General features: G+C 42.5%; 2 protein-coding genes across 10 annotated transcripts; both read left to right on the top strand.

The window, feature by feature from the left end:
* The first annotated feature begins 204 nt into the window (after positions 1-204).
* Positions 205-14,593, top strand: LOC110305487 (schlafen family member 2-like). 3 transcript variants are annotated; one of them, XM_085829746.1, is made up of 7 exons: positions 205-356; positions 524-603; positions 1,006-1,726; positions 4,259-4,344; positions 9,660-9,838; positions 10,944-11,980; positions 13,081-14,593. In XM_085829746.1, exons 4-7 carry the CDS (start codon positions 4,312-4,314, stop codon positions 13,710-13,712), a joined length of 1,881 nt encoding a protein of 626 aa, XP_085685872.1. In that variant the 5' UTR covers positions 205-356; positions 524-603; positions 1,006-1,726; positions 4,259-4,311; the 3' UTR covers positions 13,713-14,593. The 3 variants fall into 3 exon arrangements, with proteins under 3 accessions (XP_085685872.1, XP_085685871.1, XP_085685873.1); XM_085829745.1 differs by having other exon boundaries at positions 1,000-1,726; XM_085829747.1 differs by lacking the exons at positions 205-356; positions 524-603; positions 1,006-1,726 and adding an exon at positions 3,303-4,023.
* A 937-nt stretch (positions 14,594-15,530) lies between these two features.
* LOC147001444 (uncharacterized) lies at positions 15,531-26,019 on the top strand. Of its 7 annotated transcripts, XM_085829744.1 has the most exons (6): positions 15,531-15,829; positions 15,950-16,092; positions 16,512-16,654; positions 19,087-19,265; positions 21,330-21,507; positions 24,284-26,019. In XM_085829744.1, the coding sequence occupies exons 3-6, from the start codon at positions 16,556-16,558 to the stop codon at positions 24,533-24,535; spliced, it is 708 nt and encodes a 235-aa protein (XP_085685870.1). In that variant the 5' UTR covers positions 15,531-15,829; positions 15,950-16,092; positions 16,512-16,555; the 3' UTR covers positions 24,536-26,019. The 7 variants fall into 7 exon arrangements, 4 of the variants coding, with proteins under 4 accessions (XP_085685870.1, XP_085685868.1, XP_085685869.1 ...); XR_015045013.1 differs by lacking the exons at positions 15,950-16,092; positions 21,330-21,507; positions 24,284-26,019 and adding an exon at positions 21,044-21,302 and having other exon boundaries at positions 15,534-15,829; positions 19,087-19,113; positions 19,204-19,265; XM_085829742.1 differs by lacking the exon at positions 15,950-16,092 and having other exon boundaries at positions 15,535-15,829.
* Positions 26,020-26,114: the final 95 nt, after the last annotated feature.

Here is a 26,114-nt window from a genome sequence, read left to right as displayed (position 1 = left end):
TAAATAAATAGATAAATAAAATGAAAATTAAAAAAATTCGTTGTTCTCGTTGTCAATTCCAGTCACAAGGGCATAAAGCATCTAAACTTCCCGTTATACTTCCTGGAGTGACGAAATGCTCAAAGTCTCAGAGAGATGACTCAATTTAACTTATAAAACTAGCAAAGAAAGGCGAGGCGTATGCCATTTTACCCCAGCAAGCATTCATACAGCGGCTGTATCTTGGTTCCACAAAATCAGTTGCTGTCCCTCCGCGGTTGAGCTCTGATCACCTTTCCTGCCTCTCTGGGCAAGGGAAAGGCCTGCAAGCTTATTGGTGCTCTGAGCTTCGGGGAACACAGCTTCCAGGACACAGAGTAAGTGAGCCAGTTCCACTGTGACAAACTCAACCCTGCTGTCGTTCTCTTTCTGTGCCCACCCAGTGTCAGGGTCCTGTCTACTTACTGGCTCTGGGTGGATGTGGGGTAGCAGTTGCCAGCATCGCCCTTCCCTCTCAAGTTAACTCTGGCTGTTTTCCATCTAGGAATCTTGGCTCCTTGGCATCTTTGCAGCTATTCTTTCAAAACACCGGCTGCTGAGGACTGGGAGACTCTGAAGGCAGGGGTGAGAGAAAATGGCTTCCCACTTTGAGATGGAGGAGGGAGGGCTTATAGTTGCTGGGGGAGAGAGCCCATGATGCTTGTTCTGAGGCTGACTAGTGAGGTAGGAAGAGGCAGGTTTGGCGTGGTATGTTTGGCAGGCTTGTGTGAATCTCTAGAGTCCCTTGCGGGTTCCCTATCCTCTTAAGAGACCTGACCCTGTTGAACACTGAGAAAACATGGCTCCGGAAAGGGAGCCATGTTGTACTCTAGAGCCGGAAAGATGCTTCTGTGTAAGTTTACAATCCAGAAGGCGAGAACTTCCCTTTCTCAAGAGAAGTGCAAAACACTGACCCAGGAAAGACCAATCTAGGGTTGGGTTGGTTTTTTTTTTTTTTTCATTTTGATTTGTTCCCCCAAGAAACAGGTCCTTCTACTTGGCTCCCTCTGTCTGTGCTGGCTTATCGACCTGCGTTCGGGGCAGAGTAAGGACCTCTGAACATCATCTCCTTTTCTGCCTGATACAGCTGACAGGCAGCCTGCATTTCCTTCAGAGAGATTTTCCCCGAGAGTCAATGCTACAATTTGAGAAGAAGGAACTACCTAGTTAAGTAGACCCAAGGACCCTGGAGGTCTCTGAACCTCACTTCAGTCTTGGAATTCGATGAGTTCTGCTCCCTCCCTTGCATTTAAGGACTGTGTCCATACTGAGTGCCTGAAGGTACTGGGTATGAACAGTTTCCATAGTTGAGGTCTTGACCTGAGATGGCCAGTGTCCCAGGCTAGCCCACAGCTCCTGTAAAGGGGACTCCAATGTAACATCATTGACTTTAAAGTTTCCCAGCAACCTGAGCATTGTCCTTTTGCACTTTGGTGTGAGATGTGATTTCTGTCCTCTTTCCATGTGCTGTGTGAACCTGGCATGCTGGCTTAGGACATGGCTTGATTCAGGGGGTGCTGAATGGGTGGGGCTGAAAGGGAAAGAATAATAGAGACCACATAGCAGTGTATGGAACAGGGTGGGGCTGCAGCATCTAACTCTCTCTCTCTTCTTTGCCTGCTTGCCTTGTGGGACTGAGCAACTGCTAGATCCTTAGATTTCCATTCACAGCTGCTGCTGACCACTGTTGGGAGTTGGACTACAGATTGTAAGTCATCAACATATTCCCTTACTATATAGAGACTACCCATAAGTTCTGTGACTCTAGAGAACCCTGACTAATACAGAAGTTGGTATATATACAGAAATGAAACTGCTCCTTTCCCAGCAATACAGGCTGCTTTAGATCCAGGTAAATCTAGTTGTGGTTTTGTGTTAGTATTTTAGAGGGGAGGGAGGCAGACAGAGTCTGGGTATGTACCCCAGGCTGGTCTTCAATTCACTGTGCATGGTTTGCAGGCCTGAAGCTCACAATGCAGACATCAGCCTTCCAAGGCCAACACCAGCCTTGGCTCCTTGATGCCTTCTGGGTGTACATGGAGACCTCTGGCAGGGCCTTAAGGAATGCAGGCTCATGTCCAGGCAGCGCTCCTATGCAGAAGCCGATAGTACCTGGCACTAAAGCACAGCGATTGGCTCTAGCATGATGCAGAATTATCATGAAGGGGGGAGCACACATCTTCCTGAGTGTTTCATACAGTTACACCGTATGAAGACCAGTGCTAAGATTTCAGTGTAAATTGAGTGATCCTGCTGATCTGGCTCCATTGCTGTTCATCTCCTGGGAGTCAAGACCTCGTCCTTTAGCTGACGTTGTCTGGAACTGTCAGCAGTGTGTTCAAATGCTTTCCTTCGGCTGGGGCCTATCTGAACGCATGGCTGCTCTGAACTTATCTTAGGACTGTGTCATTCTCCATGCTCAGATCTGAGTGTGTGGGCAACCTGGAGGGAAAGGGTTAGTTTGTAATAGACATGGAGCTCTAGGCCTGCCTTCTGAGGGGTGCCCAGTGTGCTTTCAGAGACCGGACCAAGATAAAGTTGCCGGGGGGGAAAAACCCTAATGGTGAATACTTCATATATAAATAGTTTATCACTTGACTTAGTAATTCAGCTTCTGGAAACTTCTCTAGCATGCCTATGATTTCCTGGTCTTAGATAATATTACCTCCCTATACAATGGGTCATGAATTCTTGTACATTCTCATGGTTTAGTCTGAATTAAATTGCTAGAGTTAAACCCCTCCCTAACACACAAACACGAGATTTTTCTTCTTTAGGGTTCTATTTCTTTCTTTCTTTTTTCAAGACAGGGTTTCTCTGTGTAGCCCTGGCTGTCCTGGAACTCACTTTGTAGACCATGCTGGCCCTGAACTCAGAAATCCTTCTGCCTCTGCCTCCCAAGTGCAATTTAATTCTTTTTTGGATATTTTCTCAGGATTCACATTTCCCATTCTAATAGCTTTTAAAAATATTCCTTAACCACATATATGTGTAGTTTGGAGGGGCTATATGAGAGAACCCTTAGGATTAATGAAAATCACCAGCTCTAGTCAGAAGGGGTGGTACATGCCCTTAATTACTACACATGGACCTCTGTATGGTAGAGGCCAGCCTGCTCTACATAGCAGGTTTGACATAGCAAGAGCATGTATCAGAAACCATAAAGAAAAATAATAAAACAAGAAAATTTAAACAAATTTTAAAAAATCAGTAGATTTCCCAAGCATCAGTTAGGATGAGCCCTGATCGGCAAATATATTACAGTATCCATCCTGGTGCCTTCTCTAATCCCAGAAACTGTGACCTTACTAATCTGTTAGACCAATACTCAATATGAAATTAAGCAGCAGTTTACAGGAACTGTAGGGATGGTGCAGAGGTTCAGAGCACTTGTTGCTCTCGCAGAGGACCTGGATTTGGTTCCCAGTACCCACGTAGTAGGTCACAAGCATCTCTATCTTCAGTTCCAGGGAATTCTCTTCAGAAATCCACCAAACTGAGGAGGCACATGTGTGGTGGACAGACATACATAAGGCAAAACACTCATTTAAAAAAAAAATTGTAGCTCACATGGGTTTACCAAAGCTGCTGCTCATTACTCTATAAACAAATTGTAAATGAGAGGATGTGGTGGCCTGGCGAAACAAGATGCCAAACGTTCTACTAGGGTTTCTGCCAACATGGCAGACCATGATGAACTCTGCCCGTGGGGGAAAGGGAGATCTTCATGTCAGTGAAACGCTAAGTCCTTCCGTTGCAGTTTAATGTGTGTGCTGCACCATGGTTCACTTCAGAAAGGTCCACAGCTCAGGGCAGAGCTTGTGTCTGAGCTGAAGCCAGCCCTTCCCACCCATCTCAGGAAGCTGCCGTGAACTCGACACCAGCATCTTTCAGCAAAGATATTTGGAAGAGCATCCTATACACAGAGTCCTAAGTCAAATATTAATAGAGTGAATTCTGTCCTGGACGCGATACCAGAGTGACGGCATGTGCCTATAATCACAGGTGCTTGGGATGCTGAAGGGGCAACATGGTTGCAGGCCAGAGTTCAGTTAATGCTGGGCAGAGAGAGAAGGGAAAGGAAGGGATGTAAACACTTTATTCCCTCTACAGAAACATTAATAACAACAAAACACACAGGCAGGAAAAAAAAAACCCAACCTACAACCAGAACTCATAAGGTTAACAATTTATCAAGGAGGAACCACAATCAGTTCTGAAGGAAACCTCGTCCTTGCAGGGCTCTTACTCTTGAGAAGGACACACAACCCGACGTTCCCTCTTTGAAACACCATGGACTCCAAGCAACTCAGATTCCAGGACAAGGTAAAGTGAGCCAGGTTTTTACCAGCATCCTGTAACCCCACTTTCTTTCTATCCCCACTTCAACAGCACGTCCAGCCTATTGTTCTGGGATGAATAGGAGATTGATGGCTCAGCCCACTGTCTAGTGTAAAGCCTGAGATACCTTCTGCCCCTTCTAATATCTTTGTCTCTTTGGCATTTCTGTAGCCACTTTTACCAATGCACAGGCTGCTGAGGTTTTGCATGCTGCAGAGGTTAGAGCAAGAACAAATGCTTTCCTCTGATTATGGGATGGAGGAGAGCCGAAGGGTGCTTACTTATGCTTGGACAATAACAGAGTTCCTCAGACCTAGGTTTAACTCTTAGCTCCACAAAGATGAATTCTAATTATGGTAGTTTGGGCACTTCAAAATTATGCATGGTCTAAGCCTAACTAGTGAGGCAGGGGAAGCAGAGGTTTGTGTAGATCTCCAGAGCCCTGTAAGGATGCCCCATCCTCTTAGAAATGTGACCCTATAAGCAGAAACTGAAGAGAAATTTCTATATGGAGAAGAATGAAATTAGATCGCACTACAGACACAATTCAACTACAGATGGACTAAAGGGATTTATTTTCAGATCCTACAGTTGGGGTACTGATAGAGCAGAAGCCCCATTTCCTGATCTGTTGAAAAACCCACAGCTGGATAGAGTCCAGTGGGACCCTTCAACTAGATTTACAAAGGACCAAGAGGCATTTGAGAAAAATTTAATGTCACTAACCATTGAGAAAATACAAGAAGCACAGTTAAATACGACTCACTCTTGTCACAATGATTGATTTACTTAACATTTTAATTATTATTTCATTAGTGTGGATGTTTTTTCTGCATGTGTGCATGTACACTGTATATGTACTTGGTGCTCACAGAGATAGATAAGAGGGTGACAGATCACCTGGGACTAGAGTTACAGATCCTGTGAGCTATCGTGTGGGTGCTGGGAATTGGATATGCATCCCCTGGACAGACAGACAGTGCTCATTACTACTGAGCTATTTCTTCAATATCATGACTGTCTTTTTAAGACAATTTTAGTTCATGTGCATGAATGTAGCTTGAGTCTTTTGCAAGAGTAGCAGGTGTTCTTAACCATGGAGCTGTCTCTCCAGCTCCTGCAGTCTGTTATCAAAAAGATGAAAGATGCCTGATGTCCCAGATGTGGAGTAACAGGATCCCTGCACAAAAGGGGTGGACGAGTATGAATTTCAGTGGATATTTTGGAAACCATAGTGGCTCCTCAATAAATGAGAAGCACTACTAGATATGTCCAAGGGAAATGATGTCACTATTCCAGAGAGACAGCTTCTCATCCCTGGCTGTTGCTGCATATTGGGAAAAGTCAAAGAACCTGATTTGATACAAGTAGAAGTTAGGACAGCAGTGACTAGGAAGTGGGCTTGCTTGTTGGGAGCTGTTACTGAACGGCTGTAAGATGTGTGCCATGTAGGGGGAGCCTTTGCAGAACAGGGTGCCTACAGTAAACAGCAGTGCATTCTCCTTTTCAAAGCTACCAAGTTTGTATTCTGGGAGTTGTACCTAGAGCTGTGAACATGCAGGCACGGGCTCTGCTTGTGAACTCTGTATCCAGTCCTCTGGTTACTTGGTAATTGGAGAAAGAAATCTGCTAACTTGCAAAGGCTGGCCTTGAACTCGCTCTGCATTCCAGATTGGCTTTGAACTTGTGATCTTTTTGCCTCAGGTAATTCCTGGATAGCTGGGATTACAGGATGTACTACCAGATCTAGTTGTAGAAGTTGGTGTTTTGTGTTCTTCACACAAATATACCAACTTGTATCATTTTTGTATAAAATAATGCATATATCAATTAACTTAATTTTTTGAGATTTTTTTATTAGATGTTTTCTTCATTTACATTTCAAATGCTATCCCCTTTCCTAGTTTCCTCTCTGGAAATCCCCTATACCCCCCCTCCCCCTGCTCCCCAACCCACTCACTCCCACATCCTGGCCCTGGCATTCCCCTATACTAGGGCATAGAATCTTTGCAGAACAAGGGCCTCTCCTCCTACTGATGGCTGACTAGGCCATCCTCTGCTACATATGCAACTAGAGACACGAGCTCTGGGGGTACTGGTTAGTTCATATTGTTGTTTCTCCTATAGGGCTGCAGATCCCTTCAGCTCCTTGGGTACTTTCTCTAGCTCCTTCATTGGGGACCCTGTGTTCCATCCATTAGATGACTGTGAACATCCACTTTTGTATTTGCCAGGCACTGGCATAGCCTCACAAGAGATAGCTATATCAGGGTCCTGTCAGCAAAATCTTGTTGGTATATGCAATAGTGTCTGGGTTTGGTGGTTGTTTATGAGATGGATCCCTGGGTGGGGCAGTCTCTGGATGGTCTTTCCTTCTGTCTCAGCTCTGAACTTTGTCTCTGTAACTCCTTCCATGGGTATTTTGTTCCCCCTTCTAAGAAGGATCGAAGTATCCACACTTTCGTCTTCCTTCTTCTTGAGTTTCATGAGTTTTGCAAATTATATCTTGGGTATTCTAAGTTTCTGGGCTAATATCCACCAATTAACTTAATTTAACCATCCCATAATATGTACATATTTCATAGGTGTATTCTTCACTCTGAATATACAGCATTTCTGTTAGTAAAAAGAGAAAGAGAGAGGGGGGATAGAGAGGAGAGGAGATGAAAGAAGAGAAGAGAAGAGAAGAGAAGAGAAGAGAAGAAAAGACAGACAGACAGACAGACAGACAGACAGACAGAGGCTGCATAGATGAGTCAGTAATTCAGAACACTGGCTGATCTTTCATGTGACCTGGATGGATTCTATTTCTAGCACCCAAAGAGCAGCTCACAACCATTTCCAACTCCAAATCAGATATCTTAATGTCATCTTCTGGACTCCAAAGGCACCAGGCATACACCTGGTATATGTTTCGTGTATGCTCACAAACATACACGAAAGATAAACACTCATACAAGTAAAACATTTTTAAGAACAATAATTCAACACAGCACCCTTAAACATGTTCATAGAATTAAAATTTACAGTGCATAAGAGTCCTGAGTGTTCCTGGGTAGCACTGACAGTCACAGTGACTCATGCAAACTCAGTTCCAGGAAACAAATTAGTTTAATGAAGGTTACCGCACAGCAGTGGACAGATGTTGCATTTATTTGATATTGGCCAAGTCAATGAAGTTCTCTCACATCTCTCCAGCCTCTGTTTTCTATGGCTGTCTTTGCTGTCATCTTGTGTGAGTGCCTTCTAGAGTCAAAATAGCAAAGGAAACTGCAGGTTAAAAACACCACAAACAGAAACGCCATAGACTGTAAGAAAGATGACTTGTTGTTGGTAGTGATGTTTTTCCATTCACATGAGCCTCTTTCTTATTAACTGAGACTAATTTTATAGAATAAAGTTTTCGCTATGACATTATCAGAAGCAAGATGTCTTTTGATCCTAGGAATCCTCTTTACTCTCTCTTCTGGCCCCTCCCACTCCTGCTCCTCTTCCCACATACCTTAATACCTTAAACACATTGTTCATTGATAATTTTAATGATTCATCTTTCTGAATCATTTCACATACTGTAATCCTCAGCTCCGTCCTCTTTCCTGCAGTGATGGATTCCATTCTTCCTTATGGCTGAGTAAACCCTGAGTTCAGACTAAGCATGTAGGGAGTTTAATTGTGCACATGCTATGTTTTCCTCATCCACTCCCCCACTGATAGGACCCTTTGCTCGTTCACAAACTCAGTTGTTGTGAACAGGAAGACAACTCACCTGAGTGTACAGGTGTGTGTCCTGTAGGGTTGCCTAGATGCTTAAGGGCAAATGCCTAGGAGTATAACTTCAGTTGTTTTTTTTTTTTAATCATAATAGAATATTTTTTGTTTATTCTTGGAAAATTTCATCTTTGTAACAATGTATCCTGGTCTCATGCACTTCCATTCCCTTCAGCCACTCCCTAAATGCACTTCTAGCCCCTGCCCATTGCTCTCTCCAGTTATTTAATTGATTAATTATGACCCACTGAATCCAGTTAATGCTGCCTGTTGGAATGGTGAGTGACCCTTTTGGCTGAGCATGGGCAGGTAATGCCACTACAGGAAGCCATGAGTGCAGTGGCCACATCATGCCCAGAAGACAGCATGTCTCAGTATTTATTGCTGTCCTCCAGCTTTTACAGCCTTCCTTTAAAAGGATATTAATCTAATTTATATTCTATATGTACATGTGTTTTGTCTGTGTGCATGTATATGTACAAGGGGTGTGTACAGTGCCTACAGAGGCTCTCTGGTTCCTGGAAATGGAGTTGCAGATGGTGGTGAGCTGTCAGGTCAGTGCAGTGAAGCAAACTTCGGTTCTCGGGAAGAATAGTGCGTTTTCTTAACCATGTGTCCATTTCCCCAGCCCCCAGCTCTCAGCTCTGACATTCTTTCCTGTGTTCTCTGTGACAGTGTTCCCCGAGCCTGAGAGGTCAGGTTGTGTTGATGGTCCATTTAAGGAGGGGTACTCAGTCCTCAATTATTCTCAACACTCTGAGCAGTGCTGAGTCTCTGTACTGCTGCTGGCCACTGCAGAGATAAGCTGCCAGGGGTTCAGTTGAGGGAAGCCATAATCCAAATATATAGGTATCATGGGAAATTTGTGTTTAACATAATATTTTAAATTTACTTATGTATTTTGTGTGTATCATGTTGTCTTAGGACCACATATCTGAGTTACAAAAGGTTGTGAGTCATCATACGCACGCTGGGAATTGTACTGGAGTCTCTGGAAGAGAGGGATGTGCTCTTCGATGCAAAGACATCTCTCAGGACAAGAGAAAATTATTTTTCTTAACATTGAAAATTATTTTTCTTAACATTGAAAATTATTTTTCTCTGGTCCTTTATTAGGATTCTGCAGATGTCACCACACACCGTCCAAGTGTGGGAAGCAGGGCTTCTATTCGTGTCAAAGAGGGAAGGAGAATCCTTACTACAAGATGGAGTATCCCTGCCTGGGATTCTGAGGGCTAGTCTAACTATAGATGGAAACCAAGATAGTCAATTTTGAGAATAAATGAAGTTATTCAATATCACAGAAAGGAACCAAACAGGACGTATAAGACCTCACTAACTGAATTTAAAAGAAATACTTAGTAAGGTTCAATACCAGACTCGCTAGGCAGAAAAATGAATCTGTAAACATAAAGACCAATGAAACGCTGAAGCCTAAGGAGCATAAATAGGAACTGAAGGAAACACACAGAATCCAACACTGTGTGGAGAACTGTTATGAAGACTAGCACACTAATTGTTTCTGTCCCCAGAATCTGAAGTCAGAAAGAGTTGAGAAGTTATCTGAAGGAGAGATGGCTGGAAACACCCCACAGCTGGAGAAAGATGTGAATCCACAGACATCCACAGAGCCCTCTGTTCAGCTCAAGTGTCCAGGGGATATTCTTCAGGGAGGACGGCATGCCAAGCCAGGAAGATGGATGGCGTCGTGGTATGTAAACGGTTTGTTTTTGTCGTAGTGGAAAGAACTGGAAAGCAACATCAGGACAGGCAGAAGAAATGGAGAAAGTGAGAGGACTTCTACGGAGTGTTCCTGAGCAGTGCTCAGATATGACTTCATGCTATTAGGGGAAAGGTCCTGAGAGAAGGAAAAGAGGAGATCAGGATTCCAGAACAGAGAAGCCACACCAGGAGGGAGCTGGAGAATGGAGAACAGCCATGTTAAAGCAGGAGAGAGGCTGTGATTCCTGGAGAATATGTTGCTGACAAATTTAAAGCCATGACTGTCACCCCAACTTCCACAAAAGAAGAAGGGGGAGGGGATGGTACCATAGGGCAGAATCAGATGAAGTGAACCAAGCCAGTCTCAGAATGACAAATCTCACACATTTCTTCTCAGATGTGGTTCCGAGAGTGTATATATTAAACATCTGAGAAATCGTGTGTGTGTGTGTGTGTGTGTGTGTGTGTGTGTGTGTGTGTGTGTGTGTGTGTATGTACCTGAATTTACCGAAGGGAGCATAGGGGACAGATGGGATGGTGACAGTAAAGAAGTTAGACAGGAGAACACACTCAGTGTACAGAATGCACTTAAGTTAAATGTCTTTTTGTAGGGCTGCAGTATTGGCTCACAGTGTAAGGTATCTTGTCGCTCTTACAGAGGACCAGGGTCCAATTGCCAGCACTAACACTGGGCTCATAAGCACCCATATCTCCATCCTCGAAGGATGCAAGACCTCTTCTGACCTCCAGTGGCACCAGACATCTCAGTGATACACATACATATATACAGACAAAACACTCATACACATAAAAATATAAAATATATTAGGCTAAAAATATTTTAAAGTACCTTATACAACACAGTGCCATGTAGGATGTGCATGCCCAATGAAGTTTCTTAATTCAAAATAGAAGAGGATCATATACAATCAGGAACTCAAATTTTAAAATTTATTGAGTGTCCATTATTGTGGTCAGATCAAAATTGTCCCAACAGTCCCTAAAAAGAATCGCATCTGACCTTCTCACTTGCTCCTCCATAGCAGCTCAAATGGTTGTGTGGTCTGGTAACGCTGGCTCTGACTGTATTGCAGGAAAGGATTTCATCTGGGAAGCAGAGACAGTGACTGCAAAATGAGCATCACTGTCGATCAGGACACGGACTATGCTGAACTAGTTCTGTCTGTAGGAGAAATCACACTTGGAGAGAAGACTAGGGATTCAATGAAAGATAGCCAACTGAGGAGTAAAGAAGCCAAAAGTTTATTACAGGCTGTGTGTACCCTGCTGAATTCTGGAGGGGGCGTGGTCAAGGCTCACATTAAAAATCAAAACTACATCTTCACCAGAGATGGAATGGGACTGGATTTGGTATATTCCTTACCCAGTATCGTGCACCTTCCTCATGACTATCTAGACTTCATGCAGCACAAAGACTACTTTTTCATTTTTGTGAAACCATGGAAGCCGAATCAGAGAGGTCCGGGGATCGCCACCTGGAAAACGAACTTGTACATAAGAATCTTCTCATTCTCAGTTGAACTGAAAGCAGTGGTTGCATTGCAGTTCCTCAAATCCAGAACAAGTTCTGGAAAAATCATCTGTAATGAAACACTTAAAGAATGTCTTACCTTATTTAACAGAGACTGGCTTGCCTATGGGGAGACATTCTGTTTCACTAAATCCACACATGCTGAAGTAAAATTGACTCCTAAGGAAAAGATTTCTCCTAAGGAAAAGATTTTAGAGTTCCTCCCTCAAACTGTTTCTGCATTTGCAAACACTGAAGGGGGATATTTGTTCATTGGCTTGGATGGCAAAACCCAGCAAATTATTGGTTTTGAAGCAGAGAAGAGCGATCTCCTGCTTCTAGAGAGTGAAATAGAAAAGTGCATCCAACAGCTGCCTGTCACTCACTTCTGTGGGGAGAAGGAGAAGATAAAATACACATGCAAATTCATCGAAGTACACAAATCCGGAGCTGTGTGTGCATATGTGTGTGCGCTCAGAGTGGAGAGATTCTGCTGTGCAGTGTTCGCTGCGGAGCCTGAATCCTGGCACGTGGAAGGTGGCTGTGTGAAGAGGTTTACCACAGAGGAATGGGTGAAGCACCAGATGGATGCCACAGCAGGTAGAGGAACAGAGATTACTAATCAGTTTACATTGGGCTGAGGGAGTTGGAAGATTGCTTTCTGGGCTTGGGCAACCTGAAAACTCCTAAAATATCAACAGCTAGTTTATTGATCTCTGGTTCCCTATGGAAAATATATTCACTGCTTTCAATAAAGCTGTGAGCTTTTCCCTTCACAATGGCCAAATCGGATACAGCGTGCTTGTCCAGTAGCTGGAACTAGAGCAAGAACATGGAGGAACCAGGCCTCATAATTCCCTTCAAGGGTCTTGTCACCTGCCACAGCAGGTTAAGCTGATATCACTGCCAAGTCTCAGGCCAGGGGAAACAGCAGCCCTAGTGTTTGCAGCAGAACAGTGAGAGTGTTGGCCTGGCCTGGCCTCATGGCAGGCCTGTTTCCAACAGAGCTTAGCAGCACAGCCTTGCACGGACACTGAACTTCCTGTACACTGATCATCACACATACACACACACACACAAGACAGCACCTGGAAACATGTGACATTCTCAGATAGGGAGACAAACAAAAGAAATTTCCTCTGTGACTCTAACCTGTCAGTAGAAGGTTCCTTCAAATTCCTTTACTGGGTACAAGGCTTTGAAGAACTGTATGCTACCTTATGGCTGGGACTGCCAGTCTGTACTCACCAGAAAAACCTAGCCGCCCTTGTGGTCCTCTCTGAGGAGTCCTCTCCCCAACTCTGGAGCTCTGGCAATGCACTCTGCTCCCCTCTTTGCTCTGTGGACCCTCCCCATTTCTCCATGCTTTTCTCCTGTTTCATCACCTGACTAGGTTCTGTCCTCAACATTAGTCTGTCATTTGCTCCCCTGATTCTTCTCATCCATGGAGTTCCCCAGAGCAAGCCTCTGAGACTGTGAGTATTCAGCTGCTTCCATGACTCCCTCTTTGGCCATTTGAGTGTCCAAGTCCCCCTTACATCTACCTCCTTCCAGTTCTTGAATCAGTGTTTGGTATCTTGTGTTCACCTTCTCGGTTGGGCTGCAAAGTGTGGGATTTACAAACTGCTTGGTGATGTGTCACACACGACATTCTGGGCATTTTTACTTTTATAATTTGTTATGTTTCTTTTCTTGTCTAGAGATGCCTGGAAAGTTGATACGCTCTCCAGAAGCCCTCTGCATGAAACCATTCTCACTACATGAAGGCTATGAGCACTTAGTCCGGACAGAGTTGGGCTCACTGCGTAAAGGAACACTGGTTATCTCTAAGAGCTGGGCTTTGAATCTGGGTTTGCAAGAGAAGCAGGAAGTTATCTGGGATGTGCTTCATATTTCCCAGGGCGGTCTCCTAACCCTGTATGTCTTTGTCCAGGGAGATGAGAACCTGGAAGGCAACAGCAGTCTTCTGGGGGAACTAGGCGCTGAGTTAAAGGGCTATTATAAACAAATTGCCCTAACATTAAAGCAGACGTTGTTAAACCATTGTGGTTACACTGCGAAAATAGGTATTATAGTAAAGATAACATACTTGGGTCATAAGACAATGAGTCTTTATGACTCAAGCGCGAAAATACGTTACCCCCAAAAATATTATCTGACGACCAAGGCAGTAAAGGACTTAGAAATAGCTCTCGCTGAAATCTTAGGAAGTTGTGAGTCTTTCTACAGTTTACCCAGGAGAAACTGGGATTCTTTTATGTCTGCGTTTTTAAATGTGGGCAGTTATATAGTTTCCGTTTTGAGAAATGTCTTAACTCATATTCGAATCTGACGAGACATGAAAAAAAATGGAGGATGGCACAATGATGTTTCACAGTATGTAGGTGATAATGCTCTCCAAATCTTTCTACAGTTTACCCAGGTAAAACTGTAGTGATCATTTTATGTCTGCATTTTTAAAGGCATGCAACTATATAGTTTACTTTTCGAGAAATATCTTAACTCTTTTTCGAGTCTGTCTTGACACATTCTGTCTTAAAGGAAAACATTGTATCTCTTGTATGTAAGACAGTCTACAGGCAGGTCTTAGGCCATGCTGGCAGTTTCTATGGGGCTACAACATGGCATCTACTTTTTCTATTTGTATGACCATTTCTGATAAAGTATTGATAACAGGATATTCAGATGTTTATATTGTTCGTTTAGGATTTGACATGTATTTTTATATGTTCATATCATCATGTTGTTTGTGCTGTAGATAATACCTATAAAGTTATTTACAGCATTGAGTTTACATGTAAGTATTACGCATTAATTGAAATATTGGTATTTCCTTTGTAAAGGAAGAAATGTCGTTATTGTAAATCTATGTTTGTGAAGGATAAAATTTCTCGACATTTAGCCCTTAGCAGCTATTGTATATACAGTGGTAACCTGTAGTGACCTTTGATGGAGTTCATCAAAAGACTGGTTGCCCGTCACGACAGTTCTGATGATGGGGGCTAGGAGTTGGGTGTTCACAGACCCATCATACTTAGCCATGTTCTGTTCTGATCTATTTCTTTATCAATACAATTTATCTTTCAATTATACTTCATTTTTTTCATGTACTCTGTTCTCAGATCTGTTTTTTTATGAGTACAGTTCTTCTGCTTGTATCGTTCTTCATTATTAACTGGGAAGTTATACATAAAAAATTTGGATAGCAAAGGTTCTGCCATTTTAATATTTCTAAAATAAATGATCTTAACAAAACATCATCAAATTCTCTTAAAGAATTCTTATTGTTTTCCCAGGATAATTTTTTTCTGGCTTTGGGGTTTTAGTTGTTTTGAATAATTGCGATTGTGGTTTTCAGAGTTGTGGCCTAGACCTTGGAAGACCAAGGAAGTGAGAAGACACATTATCATAGCTGCATGAGCACCTCGTGACACCTGTCACAGTAGCTGGACTAGAGATGACCCTGCCATTCTGCCTCCACACAACAGCCACTGGGGCTGAGACACAGAAGAAACATTTGTTGGTGGAGGTGACATCAGTGTGAAGTCATGAGAGTAGTGGGGCTCATCATGTATGACCTAGGAAGTTGTTGCACTCTCAAGGCTGCTGGAACTCATGGGAGGATCATTGGCAGAGAGTTTCAACAAAAGCAGCAGCTGCCTGCCTAATGTCAGCCTCTTTGGGTGTCAGGACAGGAACTGGATTAACATAGGAAAGTCAGAAGGAGGAAGCCAAGTAAAGGATGACTGTAACAGTGTGGGGCAAGGACCTGGCTAGGGACATGGACTGGGAAAGAGCAATGGAGTCCAAGTGATAATATGCTTGGCGGAGAGTCAGGTTTTCAGGTCAACAGGACAAACCTTGGGGAAAGACTTAAGAGTGGGAGCCGGTGAAGTGATGGCTCAGTGGATGGAGGCAGCTGCCACCTTGCCTGAGGAGCTATAGCCCCAGGGATCTCTGTGCAGGAGAGAGAGAAAATTGACTCAAGCCAGTTGTCTTCTGACCTCCTCATGGTGGTGTAGCTGTGAACACACAGCCCCACAACTGCATACAGATACATTTAAGCACTGCTAATTTTTTATAATGCTACATTTTAGGGACTGAAACAAGTGTCCCACAGAGGTTTACCCAGTCTGACTAGGAGAATATAATGGACAGGAGTCTGTTTCAGAGGCATCCTTACATAATCCCTAAAGTGCCAGGCATCCTGGGGAATTCTCAGCTTAGCTGTGCAGCTAGACATTGGAACACTGATGACTGTGCAAGGTCCTTAGACACTCTGATTTCTGCCTCCCACCCACACAGGAGCTGGGCAGGAAGTTGAAGACAGAACTTCCTGGGGAGGGACTCTGGAAAAAGAAAGTAAAAGCGCCAAAAATGCCTGGGGACTCGGAGATGAAAGACGGACCTGAACGTGAGCAGAGATGCAGAGCTGGCCACACATGGAAGGTAATGCCAGGACTAATCGGGATGAACTAGAAAGTTGGTTGGGAATCTGCCCAGCTATAGGCTTAAGCTTTAAAATACCCAAATGCCTTTGTGTCATCATTTGTACTGCTTCTGGGTCAGAAAGTCCTGCTATACAACTGAAATCACACAGGAGCCTCTTTAGAAGAAACTGACCAGTGCGGGAGAAACAATATCCTCAGATCATGGAGAGCAAGAGAAGGAAACACAGAAAATAACCATGAGGCCTGAGCGATGTTTAGAATGTATGTGAGCTTTGACACATGCTTCCTGCAACTGCTCCTGAAGCACTTAGTCACTCTCCCTGAATGCTATCTGGAAAGGACAAGGCGACCAGCATGTGGTTTTAGTTTCTGCCACAATGCTCACATGAGTCCCTTCTGTATCGCCAGGCTGACCCTCCCTTCCTCCACATCCACGCTAACTTTAAAATCCAACCTGAAGGTTTTAAAAATCCAATTATAAGTTAGCCTATATATGAAATGGGGGGGTGGGGGGATGGGGAGGAAGGAAACTTCATATTAAAAGTCCTGTATAAAATGCACTCTTTAGTGCATTGAGTTTGGTCAAGAGTTTTCGTGGCTGCCCCCAAGTGGTTCTCCTTGGTAAGTAAAGATGCCCACAGTCAATGGCTGGGCAGAGCAGAGAGAGGGGGGACTTTTAGGATTTTCCTGCCAAGAAGAAAGAGGGAAGGAGCAGAGTTCAGCCATGCCAGAAGAGGTGGAGGAGATCTGCCATGCCAGAAGAGGTGGAGGACAGGAACCATGCCAGAAGAGGTGGAGGAGAGGAGCCACGATGCCTGATCAGGTATGGGACAGACAGCATAGCTGCTATTTAGGAATCAATTGGTTTGAGATTAATCCTTTCTTTCAAAACTGTCTGTTCCATCTTTTCTCTGATCTTGTGTCCTGTGCAGACACCCACCAAGCTCCTCATCCCTCACTGCAAGCGCACAACACTGGAGAGGACCACAATCTGCTTCCATGACAGTTTCATTCCACCTTTCCTCTTGGGGAAAACTCCCATTTTCTTCCTCTGTCACTACATCTGAGACGTTTTGTTTTTCCTTCTCTGGTATCCTTGTCTCCCATGGACTTCTACCTCCACCCATAATCTTTCTCACCTTACAACCATTCTCCACACTTCTTATGAAATGGAATACAGGGAGAAGAAAAACAAACACACAAACACTAAAACAGAAAGCTCCCTCTGGCAGCAAAGTGGGGGATATCCAAGCAAAAGAAGCCACAATAAATCTGCTGGCATCTTGAAAAATAATATCCATCCCTTTGTCCCTTGCCATTTCCTATCCAGCCTCTAAAATAAAATTTCCCATTCTGCCCCACCTCACATTGTGCACAAGTTGTAGTAAGACTTTTAGCTACTTTGTGTGGGTTCTTCTTTCTTCCACTCTTCACCCCCTTTCTTCAAACCCTTTTACCCCCTAATACTATCTAAGAGAGAGAAAAAAGGAGAGAGGGGAAAGGAGATGATATTATTGTTAGACTACTTCCTGGTGAATAGTGGCATTGAGTTCCTTGGTGCAAGTTTGATTTTTGCTTTCAGGATATCTAATTTCCTGTTGCTGTTGTTGTTGTTGTTGTCACCATTATTGTTGTTGTTGTTTCTTCTTTGGGCAAGATTACTTCATAAACCACAGCCAACAGAAACTACCAACAATGATCAACACCAACCAACAGTGGTCTTGCCTCTCACAGTCCTAGCATTTATACATCCTCTGAAGAGTTCCAAGGTCCCAAATGTCATAAGACCACAGAAATAGCTGCAACTGACAAGCCATGCTTCTGATACAGCACAAAATTAATCATACTCAGCTCATATGGACAATCTGATGTAGCGCCTTCTCATACCTGGGATTAAAATGAGACTATATTCTTACAATGTTCCTGTGTTTTTTCAGCCACCAAACCCAGACACTATTGCATATACCAGCAAGATTTTGCTGAAAGGACCCTGTGTTTTTTTAAAGAAACCAAAATTCTCCCTTCAGCCAGGTCATACAGCGAACCAAACCTGAGTCCTCTGGAAGGACAGAAAGTTCTCTTAACCACAGATCCATTTCTCAAGCTTCTAGCTGTCAGCTCTGACATTCTTCATGCACTCCCTTCTAAAATGTTCCTCAGACTTTACAGGGTACGTTATTTTGATATTCCTTTTAAGGAAAGCACTTTGAGCAATGATAATTCCCTTTATTGCTATTGTCCACTGTCTTAGTTAGGGATTCATTGCTGTGAAGAGACAACATGACCAAGGCAACTCCTGTAAAGGACAACATTTAACTGGAGTGGCTAACTGTTTCAGAGGTTCAGTCCTTCTCCTAATGGTGGGAGCATGGCAACATCCATGCAGACATGGTACTGGAAGAACTGAGAGTTCTAGACTCTTCATTCAAAGGCAGCCAGAAGGAGACTCTCTTCCACATTGTATGTGGCCTGAGCACAGTTGGAGACCTCAAAGCCCAACCCCACAGTGACACACTTCCTCCATCAAGGACATACCTCTTAATAGTGCCACTCCAAATGCCCAAGCCTTCGAACATATGAATCAATAGGGAGCAAACCCTGTTCAAACCACTACATCACAGCATAGGGAAGCTTTTGTTGCTGTAATTTGAAATAATACTTTAGTTGTTTATTTATTTTGTATGTATCAGTTTTTCCTGCATAAATTTCTATGCATCAACATGAGTCACCATTTGGGAAATGAACTTGGGTTCTCTGGAAGAACAGTCAATGCTCTTAACTACTAAGACATCTCTCCAACCCCATGAAAATTGTTTTTCTTGGCAGTCCTTCCATGCCTTTATAAGGATTCTTCAGATATCATCACTCACTGTCCAAGTGTGGGAAGCAGAGCTCCTCTTTCTGTAGTCTGTCATGTCAAACAGGGAAGGAGAAGTCTTACTGCAAGATGGAGTATCCCTGCCTGAGATTCTGAGGGCTAGTCTAACTATAAATAGACATCAATATAGTCATTTTTAAGATTAAGTGAATTCATTAACTATCACAGAAGGAATCAACAACATATATAAGACTGCACTAATTAAATTTAAAATAAGTATTTGGAACAGTCCAATGCCAAACTTGCTAGGCAGAAAAACAAATCAGTTAAATTGAAGAAAATACCAATGAAACCCTGAAGCTCACAGAGCATTAAAAACATCCAACTGTGTGGACCATTGTCATGAAGACTAACACACCAATTGTTTCTGTCCACAGAATCTGAAGTTAGAAAGAGTTGAGAAGGTATTTGAAGAAAAGATGGTTAGAAACACCCCAGAGTTGGTGGAAGATGTAAATCCACAGATATACACAGAGCCCTGTGTTCAACTCAAGTTTCCAGGAATTATTCTTCAGGATGGACAGCATGACAAGCCAGGAAGTTTGGAATATTCCCAGTATGTAAATTGATTGGGGTTTTTTTGGGGGTCATAATTAGAAGAACATGTTCAAATATGGCTTAATAAGATCAGGAAAAATTGTCCTGAGAGAATGAAAAGAGAAAATCAGAGTTCCAGAACATAGAAGGGACACCAGGAGAGAGATTTACAATGGAGAGCACCTACATTAAAGAGGGAGAAGGGCTGTGTTTTACTTCCTGGAGAATGCTTTCCTGCAAATGGAAAGCTGTAACTTTGTGTTTCTCTACCGGTACATCCTCTCTGTTCACAGAAATAATAATTCTGAGACTTCTTACTTATGATGTTTCTTAATTCAAAACAATCACATCAGGATTCTATACAGTCATTACAATAAATTTGAATATTAACAAAGTACACAATTTACTGTCTTCATTCAAAATTGTTCAAACAGTCCCTGTCTTAGATGGGTTTTACTACTGTGAAGAGACTCCATGGCCAAGGCATCTCTTATAAAAGCAAACATTTAATTGGGGCTGGCTTCCAATTTCAGAGGTTCAGTCCACTGTCATCATGGTGGGAAGAAAGGCAAGCATGGTGCTGGAGGAGCTTAGAATTCTACACCTTAATCCAAAGGCAGCCAAGAGAGGACTTTCTTGTGAACTGGGTGGAGCTTAAGCACTAAGAGTACTCAAAGCCCACCTACACAGTGACACACTTCCTCCAACAAGGACACGTCTATTCAAACAAAGACGCACCTCCTAATAGTGCCACTTCCCTTAGGCCAAGCATATTCAAACCACTTCATTCCACTCCCTGGCCTCCATAGCATTTTTAAACGCATAAGGTTTGGAGACCATAACTAGCCATAGCATAATGCAAAATATGTTTTGTGCAACTTTAAAAGTCTCCACAGTCTATCACACTCTCAACAATGTTTAATAGTCCAAAGTTCAAAGTCTCTTCTGAGATTCATGGAATCTCTTAACTGTAATCACCTATAAAAATCAAAAGACAGGTCACATACATGCAACATCACAGAATATACATTATTATTCCAAAAGATAATAGTAAAGAAATGTTGGACCAAATGAAGACAAAAAATTAACCACCTGGGCAAATTGCAACCTCTGCATTTCTGTCTGATGTCCAACTCCTTTCAACTTTATTGATTTCAAGAAACTTCTTTCTCTAGGGCTGGTTCCATTCCATAGTAGCACCTGGAGCAAGCAGTTCCCAATTAAGAACTCAAATTATTCCCTGCAGTTGGTGTGTGTTCCTCACTACCCACCCCATGTTCTGGGTTCCTGAATGAAAGAAACACACATTTAGCCTTTATATTTGATAAGCCTTAAACAACTCAATGGCTGGACCGCTTCCTAGCCTCCACATGGCTCATCCACCTCCCTCTGATATTCTTGACTTACTACTCACTAAATCCTATATTCCATCTTTGACCCAGTGGGGCAGCACTCTTGGGGCTGCTCTTCCCTGCTCGACATGGTGGCTATGTCCTCTGTCCTCCATCTTCTCAAGAGTGGCCTTTCCTCTCCCTCACCTTTTCTAGGCATAGTAGATCTCCTTCCTTCCTCCTTCCTCAGTCATTTGCCTAGGAATCCTAAAATTCCTGCCTCTGTCTGCCCCGCACAGCCACTGACTGCCAGCAACTTTATTTACTAATCAAAACCAACTGGGCACATTGTCCTTCAGTATCTTGCATACAAATGTGCAGAGTCTCCTGCAATATTGGGAACCCAAATTTACATAATGCCAGCAGCATTACATCAAACCCACTACATTTCTGCCTTTTTGTCCAGTTTAAAAGGTGTGGCCTCCCTTCCCCCAGCCTGGAACCTGCCTGCTCAAGGGTGGAGCTACCGGCTCATTCGTCCTGCCACGCCCACTGCTGGAACCTGCCTCTGCTGCCTGGAGTCACACACATGTTCGTCCTGCTACTGGACCCTGAGTTACTTGGCGGGAAATTGGGTTCCCTCCCCCTTCCTTTATAAACTGAGTGTCTGGAAATATTAAATTGAGTCTTGATCAGAGTCTTGTCTTGACTCCATTGTTTCTTCCGCCCCGTCTAGATTCCTCTCTTTGCAGGGAACTGCCATTCTCAGTGAACCGTTCGTGTTGTGGACCGCGGGCGGGCCGCAACAGTTGGCGCCAGAACTGGGACCTGAAGAATGGCAGAGGGATGTTAAGAGAAACGAATGCTGTGTGGAGCTCCACAAGAAAGGAAAGAATCTTCGTATCGGAGGAGCATCGGAGCAACGGACAGGTACACATGCTAGCGCTAGCCTAAAAAATTTCAGTTTTGTAAAGTGTTGCTGAGGATGCGGTAGGATACGAATCAAGTTTGAACCAGTGCTGACCCAACACTGGTTCTGCTTGGGGTCAGCAGTTCGTAAATCGGAACTAGATACGGAGACAGGCGGTGTGCCGCAGTTTTTTAGAAAACTGCTTAGGTGGAAGAAGGAAGGGTTCAAAGTCAGAAATCTTTTAGATAAGATAGATAGCTGTTGTCCATGGTTCAAAGAAGAAGAAACGATAGATTGTGGAACCTGGGAGAAAGTTGGTGAGGCCCTGAAGCGAGTTAAAGTTTGAAATTAAGCTTCAGAGGCTGAGTCTCTTAAGATATTTCTAGTTTAGATAATGATTAATGTGGTTCCTATCCTAAATAGTAAAATTTAAGATAAGATATAAAGCAATGCCTCGTTATTAAAGCGTTAAAGCTTGCTTTAATAGGTATTCATAGGTATTAATTGATATCCAAACTTCGTAATATGATAGTAATGCTTCTAATATTGATTTTAACAGTGATAAATTGTTTTAAACATAGGTTTTGCTTTCCCAAAGTTGTATTATCCTAACCTTGCACAAAAACTTAAAAATTATGGTTAAAACTGCCATTGTTCCATTGACTGCAGCTTGCAGTTTGATTGCAAATTTAAGATTGATGCTCAGATTAAAAAGTATTTTACCTTTGAGTCAATACAGGGCTCTGGGCAGTCCCAGAGCGGCTTGTGGCCTTTTCTTTTGTTTTGCAAACAATGCCTAAAAAAGTTTTTCCCTGTGTTCAAGAAAATTTCTTTTTAACAGTGTTACAGATCTATTCAGATGTTTAAAATAATGCTTAAATTCAAAGATTTTTGCTTCTAGTAAACTGGTAATCACTAGAAAATTTTGCCTCTACGTATGGCTAATATAGCTTTACATTATGTAAGAAAAATGTTTATTGTTTCTGCTTCTTTACAAGAAGCCAAAAGTTTTAATCTTTCAGTATATATTGTTTCCTAAGTGAAAAGTATTTTATTAACTAATGCTTCTCAAGGGAAGTTTACCTTAAATCCTTGCTCTCACCCAAAAGATTCAGAGACAGTATCCTTTTATTATTTAGTGTTTTAGCTTACTACAAAAGGTTTTACAAAAAATAAAGAATGCTTTTATAATTGTTGTTAATTGGTAATTAAAAATTAGTTGTGCCCAAGACAATTCTTTGGCCAGAAAAAACATTATTGTAAAGTCATTTTTCTCATCCTCCCAGCCGATCGTTGGCCACGTGGGCCCAACTAGCTGCTGTGGAGCAGAGTCTTAAGACACACAGTTGCCCCTATTCCAGCACAAATAATCTGGTTGTGTGCTGTAGACGGTGTTTTAAAATGCTGAACAATCAAACCTTAATTTATATATTGATAGTCAATGCTATATCTCTGAGCTCATAATTACTTAAAATTGTTCGTCCCTCAGATACTATTAATTCTCAAATTTACAATTGCTTATACATATTTCTAGTTAATAGATAAATAAATTATGCACGTGTGACTCTTAATAACTTTTCTAGCCTTCTAGTTACAACCGTGCCTTAAGAAAAATAATTGAAAGTGCAATTAGTCACTGCCCCTTTACAGCCAAATATTTAAAATGTTTTGTCCAAAAAGTTATTAATTCAAAAGGTTAGATATTGTAAAATTTTAAACTTTAACCTCTTAAAAGACAAAAGAGAGAAATTGTATCCCCATATATACTATTTAGTGCATTTCCATGCACACTATTTAAATCATACCTTTATTTTCAAAATTTGAGATTAAAATGTCAAATTTAATAAATGCTTTTTAGTATCTTAAAAGGATCTACTTATTGGCTTATAGATTGATCCTAAAACAGCTACCTTATTAGGAAAGGGAAAAACAGGTTCTCTCCACAGAACTCTACAGAAGCATATTGGTAATTCGTGTGCTGAGCTGACAGGTAAGTTAACTCAGTGTCCTGATTAAAAGGACTAAAAGATTAAATTCATGTTTTAGATCCATCCTTGCTTGTCATTTTTCCAGTTTAGACTAGCTTCTAGCCTTTTAACTTTATGGCAATAGTACATCAGAGACTGTATATTCAAACTTAGTAAAATTAGTCATTTAATAGAGTCATAATGATTTTTCACTCTTCTTCAGTGTGACCAGCCATTCTAACTCAATCTTATACTGGTCTAATATTCAGTTCAATTATTAGAGATTCCTATATTCTAAATTACCTAGCAAAGTTAATTCAGAACATATCCCCCAAGGTCACCAAAGGCTCATCTTGCCTTTACCTTATTTGTCCTAAACTTTTTGCAAACTGACATTAAAGGTCAGTCTGCAGCGGAACGCCACTGGCACCCAGTTACTTCTAATTCTTATGCATTGGTAAAATGGAAGGACGCCCTAACTAATAAATGGAAGGGTCCAGATCCAGTTCTAATCTGGGGAAGAGGCTCGGTTTGTGTTTTTTCACGAGATGAAGATGAAGCATGGTGGCTACCAGAGAGATTAATTCGTCAGGTAGACACAGATTCTGTCTCTCCTCGTAAGTATCATTCTAAAGACTAAAATTCCTCTTGAGCTGGGAGTGGAAGCTCTCAAAAAACACTGTTTCCTCTGAGCCAATTCCCCTACAAGAAGCCGGAGATTAACTTTAGCTTTACAATTTGCATCTAAATAAAGTACCTTGACTTCTCCAAACAGAAAATTTACATTGCTACACTCTCATTGTTTAGAATTCTTCCTTCTCTCAAGCAGGTCGATCTCCATTCTCCGGTTCTCCGCCCCGCCCCTACGAGCAAACAGGTGGTTCTGCTAATCTCCCTTCCAGGGACATCCCAGCATGTGGCTTTTCAGTCTAAGATAAGATTTAGATTTACCAGGAGAGCTAGGGAAGTAGAAATTTCATATATATTTACAAAGATTAGTTCTTATTTTGATAGATATAGGCTTAGTCCCTTAGCTGGCCTCTGGCTTTTCACCCTTGCTGTTACTGCAAGGTGTCCTTAGTTCCTCAGGCTACTGGGAATAACAGAGATGAAGAGGAAAGACTTTCAGCTCCTAGTTTAACCAAAATTAATGGTGTTAATACTGACATAATTCTTGTCTAGGCCTTGCTAAATCTGAGGTTGACAAGTCTCATATAGAGACGTCGCAATAACTCAGAATTGCGCTACTGATTCATAATCATATGAATACGGTATGGGTACCGCTTGGCGCAGGAGATTACTGCGGAGGGAAGGTCCAGTTTGACCGTTTCTGAGTTCCCTGTGCGACACACCTGATTTGAAGGAGGTTGGTATCCGATTCCAGCTAAAAACCAAAAATACTTAAGGCTCTGCCTCCCCTCCCCAAAAGATACCAAGAGCCACAGATGTGAGTCGTTACAATGCTCACGGGAGGAATCAGGCTAATGTCCACCCAAGTCAAGGTTAAAGGCCCACTCATCTACGGATGAGAAAATCATTTGATCACCTCTGTTAAGCATTGCCTATTTAAACTTAATTAATAGGGGGGAGAGAGGTTGGAGACCTTGCTGTCATAAGAGAGAGGTTGGAGACCTTGCTGTTGTAAGAGCAAGCCCTTCACTGCCTCCCACCCAAAAAAAATAAAAAAGCCAATTGGCCTTGTACTAAAGAGCTGGTCTTAACCCCTTCTCCCTGTTCCCCAAAATTGCAGAGGATTATCAGTTCAGTGTTATTCTAAAATTGTTTAGTTAAACTCAGCCAGGGTTCCAACGCCCTACTTAAAAGGCAAACAGGTAGCTACCTATTCAGCACTAATTAGCATTATAAAGTCAGAGCCTACAGCCCAGTGCTGCTATTCAGTCAGTGCTTTTAAGACAGTCTCAGCCAGATACAGTTTACCATTAGAATAGTTAGGGAATCCCACAGAAATAGGTTTTTTTTCTTTAGCCCTAGGAACTCAGGCAGAACTATTGAACATAGATAATTTTTCTGCCACAGGCCACCCCCTTTTTTATTTTTTGTTTTGTTATCTAATGGGGGGAAATGTGGCCTCCCTTCCCCCAGCCTGGAACCTGCCTGCTCAAGGGTGGAGCTACCGGCTCATTCGTCCTGCCACGCCCACTGCTGGAACCTGCCTCTGCTGCCTGGAGTCACACACGTGTTCGTCCTGCTACTGGACCCTGAGTTACTTGGCGGGAAATTGGGTTCCCTCCCCCTTCCTTTATAAACTGAGTGTCTGGAAATATTAAATTGAGTCTTGATCAGAGTCTTGTCTTGACTCCATTGTTTCTTCCGCCCCGTCTAGATTCCTCTCTTTGCAGGGAACTGCCATTCTCAGTGAACCGTTTGTGTTGTGGACCGCGGGCGGGCCGCAACAAAAAGGCTCTTTTCTCTCAGATATAAATTGAACACAATTATAAAAATTATGCAGATTAGAAGGTCTGATATGCATCTATAATGTCCAGTTTATCATATTTGGCAATTTAGATACATTTCTCTATCATCTATCCTAACTTAAAACGTTTACAATTCTATACCTGAATTATGTTTTTTTTAAATTAGGTATTTATTTCATTTACATTCCCAATGCTATCCCAAAAGTCCCCCACACCCTCCCCCAC

This window comes from Mus caroli, unplaced genomic scaffold, assembly GCF_978045245.1.
Source record: "Mus caroli unplaced genomic scaffold, Mus_caroli_1 scaffold_13, whole genome shotgun sequence".
Taxonomy (NCBI): domain Eukaryota; kingdom Metazoa; phylum Chordata; class Mammalia; order Rodentia; family Muridae; genus Mus; species Mus caroli.
Note: the sequence above shows the minus strand (reverse complement) of the source record. Positions and strands in the feature narration are given on the sequence as shown.

Coding starts and splice junctions, on each gene's coding strand:
- LOC110305487 (XM_085829746.1), top strand. CDS start 4,312: ATGGACTCCAAGCAACTCAGATTCCAGGACAAG. Junction 4,345..9,659: donor AACTCAGATTCCAGGACAAG/GTAAAGTGAGCC, acceptor TTCTGTCCCCAG/AATCTGAAGTCAGAAAGAGT. Junction 11,981..13,080: donor CCAGATGGATGCCACAGCAG/GTAGAGGAACAG, acceptor TTTCTTGTCTAG/AGATGCCTGGAAAGTTGATA.
- LOC147001444 (XM_085829741.1), top strand. CDS start 16,463: ATGCCCACAGTCAATGGCTGGGCAGAGCAGAGAGAGGGGGGACTTTTA. Junction 19,266..21,329: donor GGAAGTTTGGAATATTCCCA/GTATGTAAATTG, acceptor CTCTCTTTGCAG/GGAACTGCCATTCTCAGTGA. Junction 21,508..24,283: donor AGCATCGGAGCAACGGACAG/GTACACATGCTA, acceptor TCTCTCAAGCAG/GTCGATCTCCATTCTCCGGT.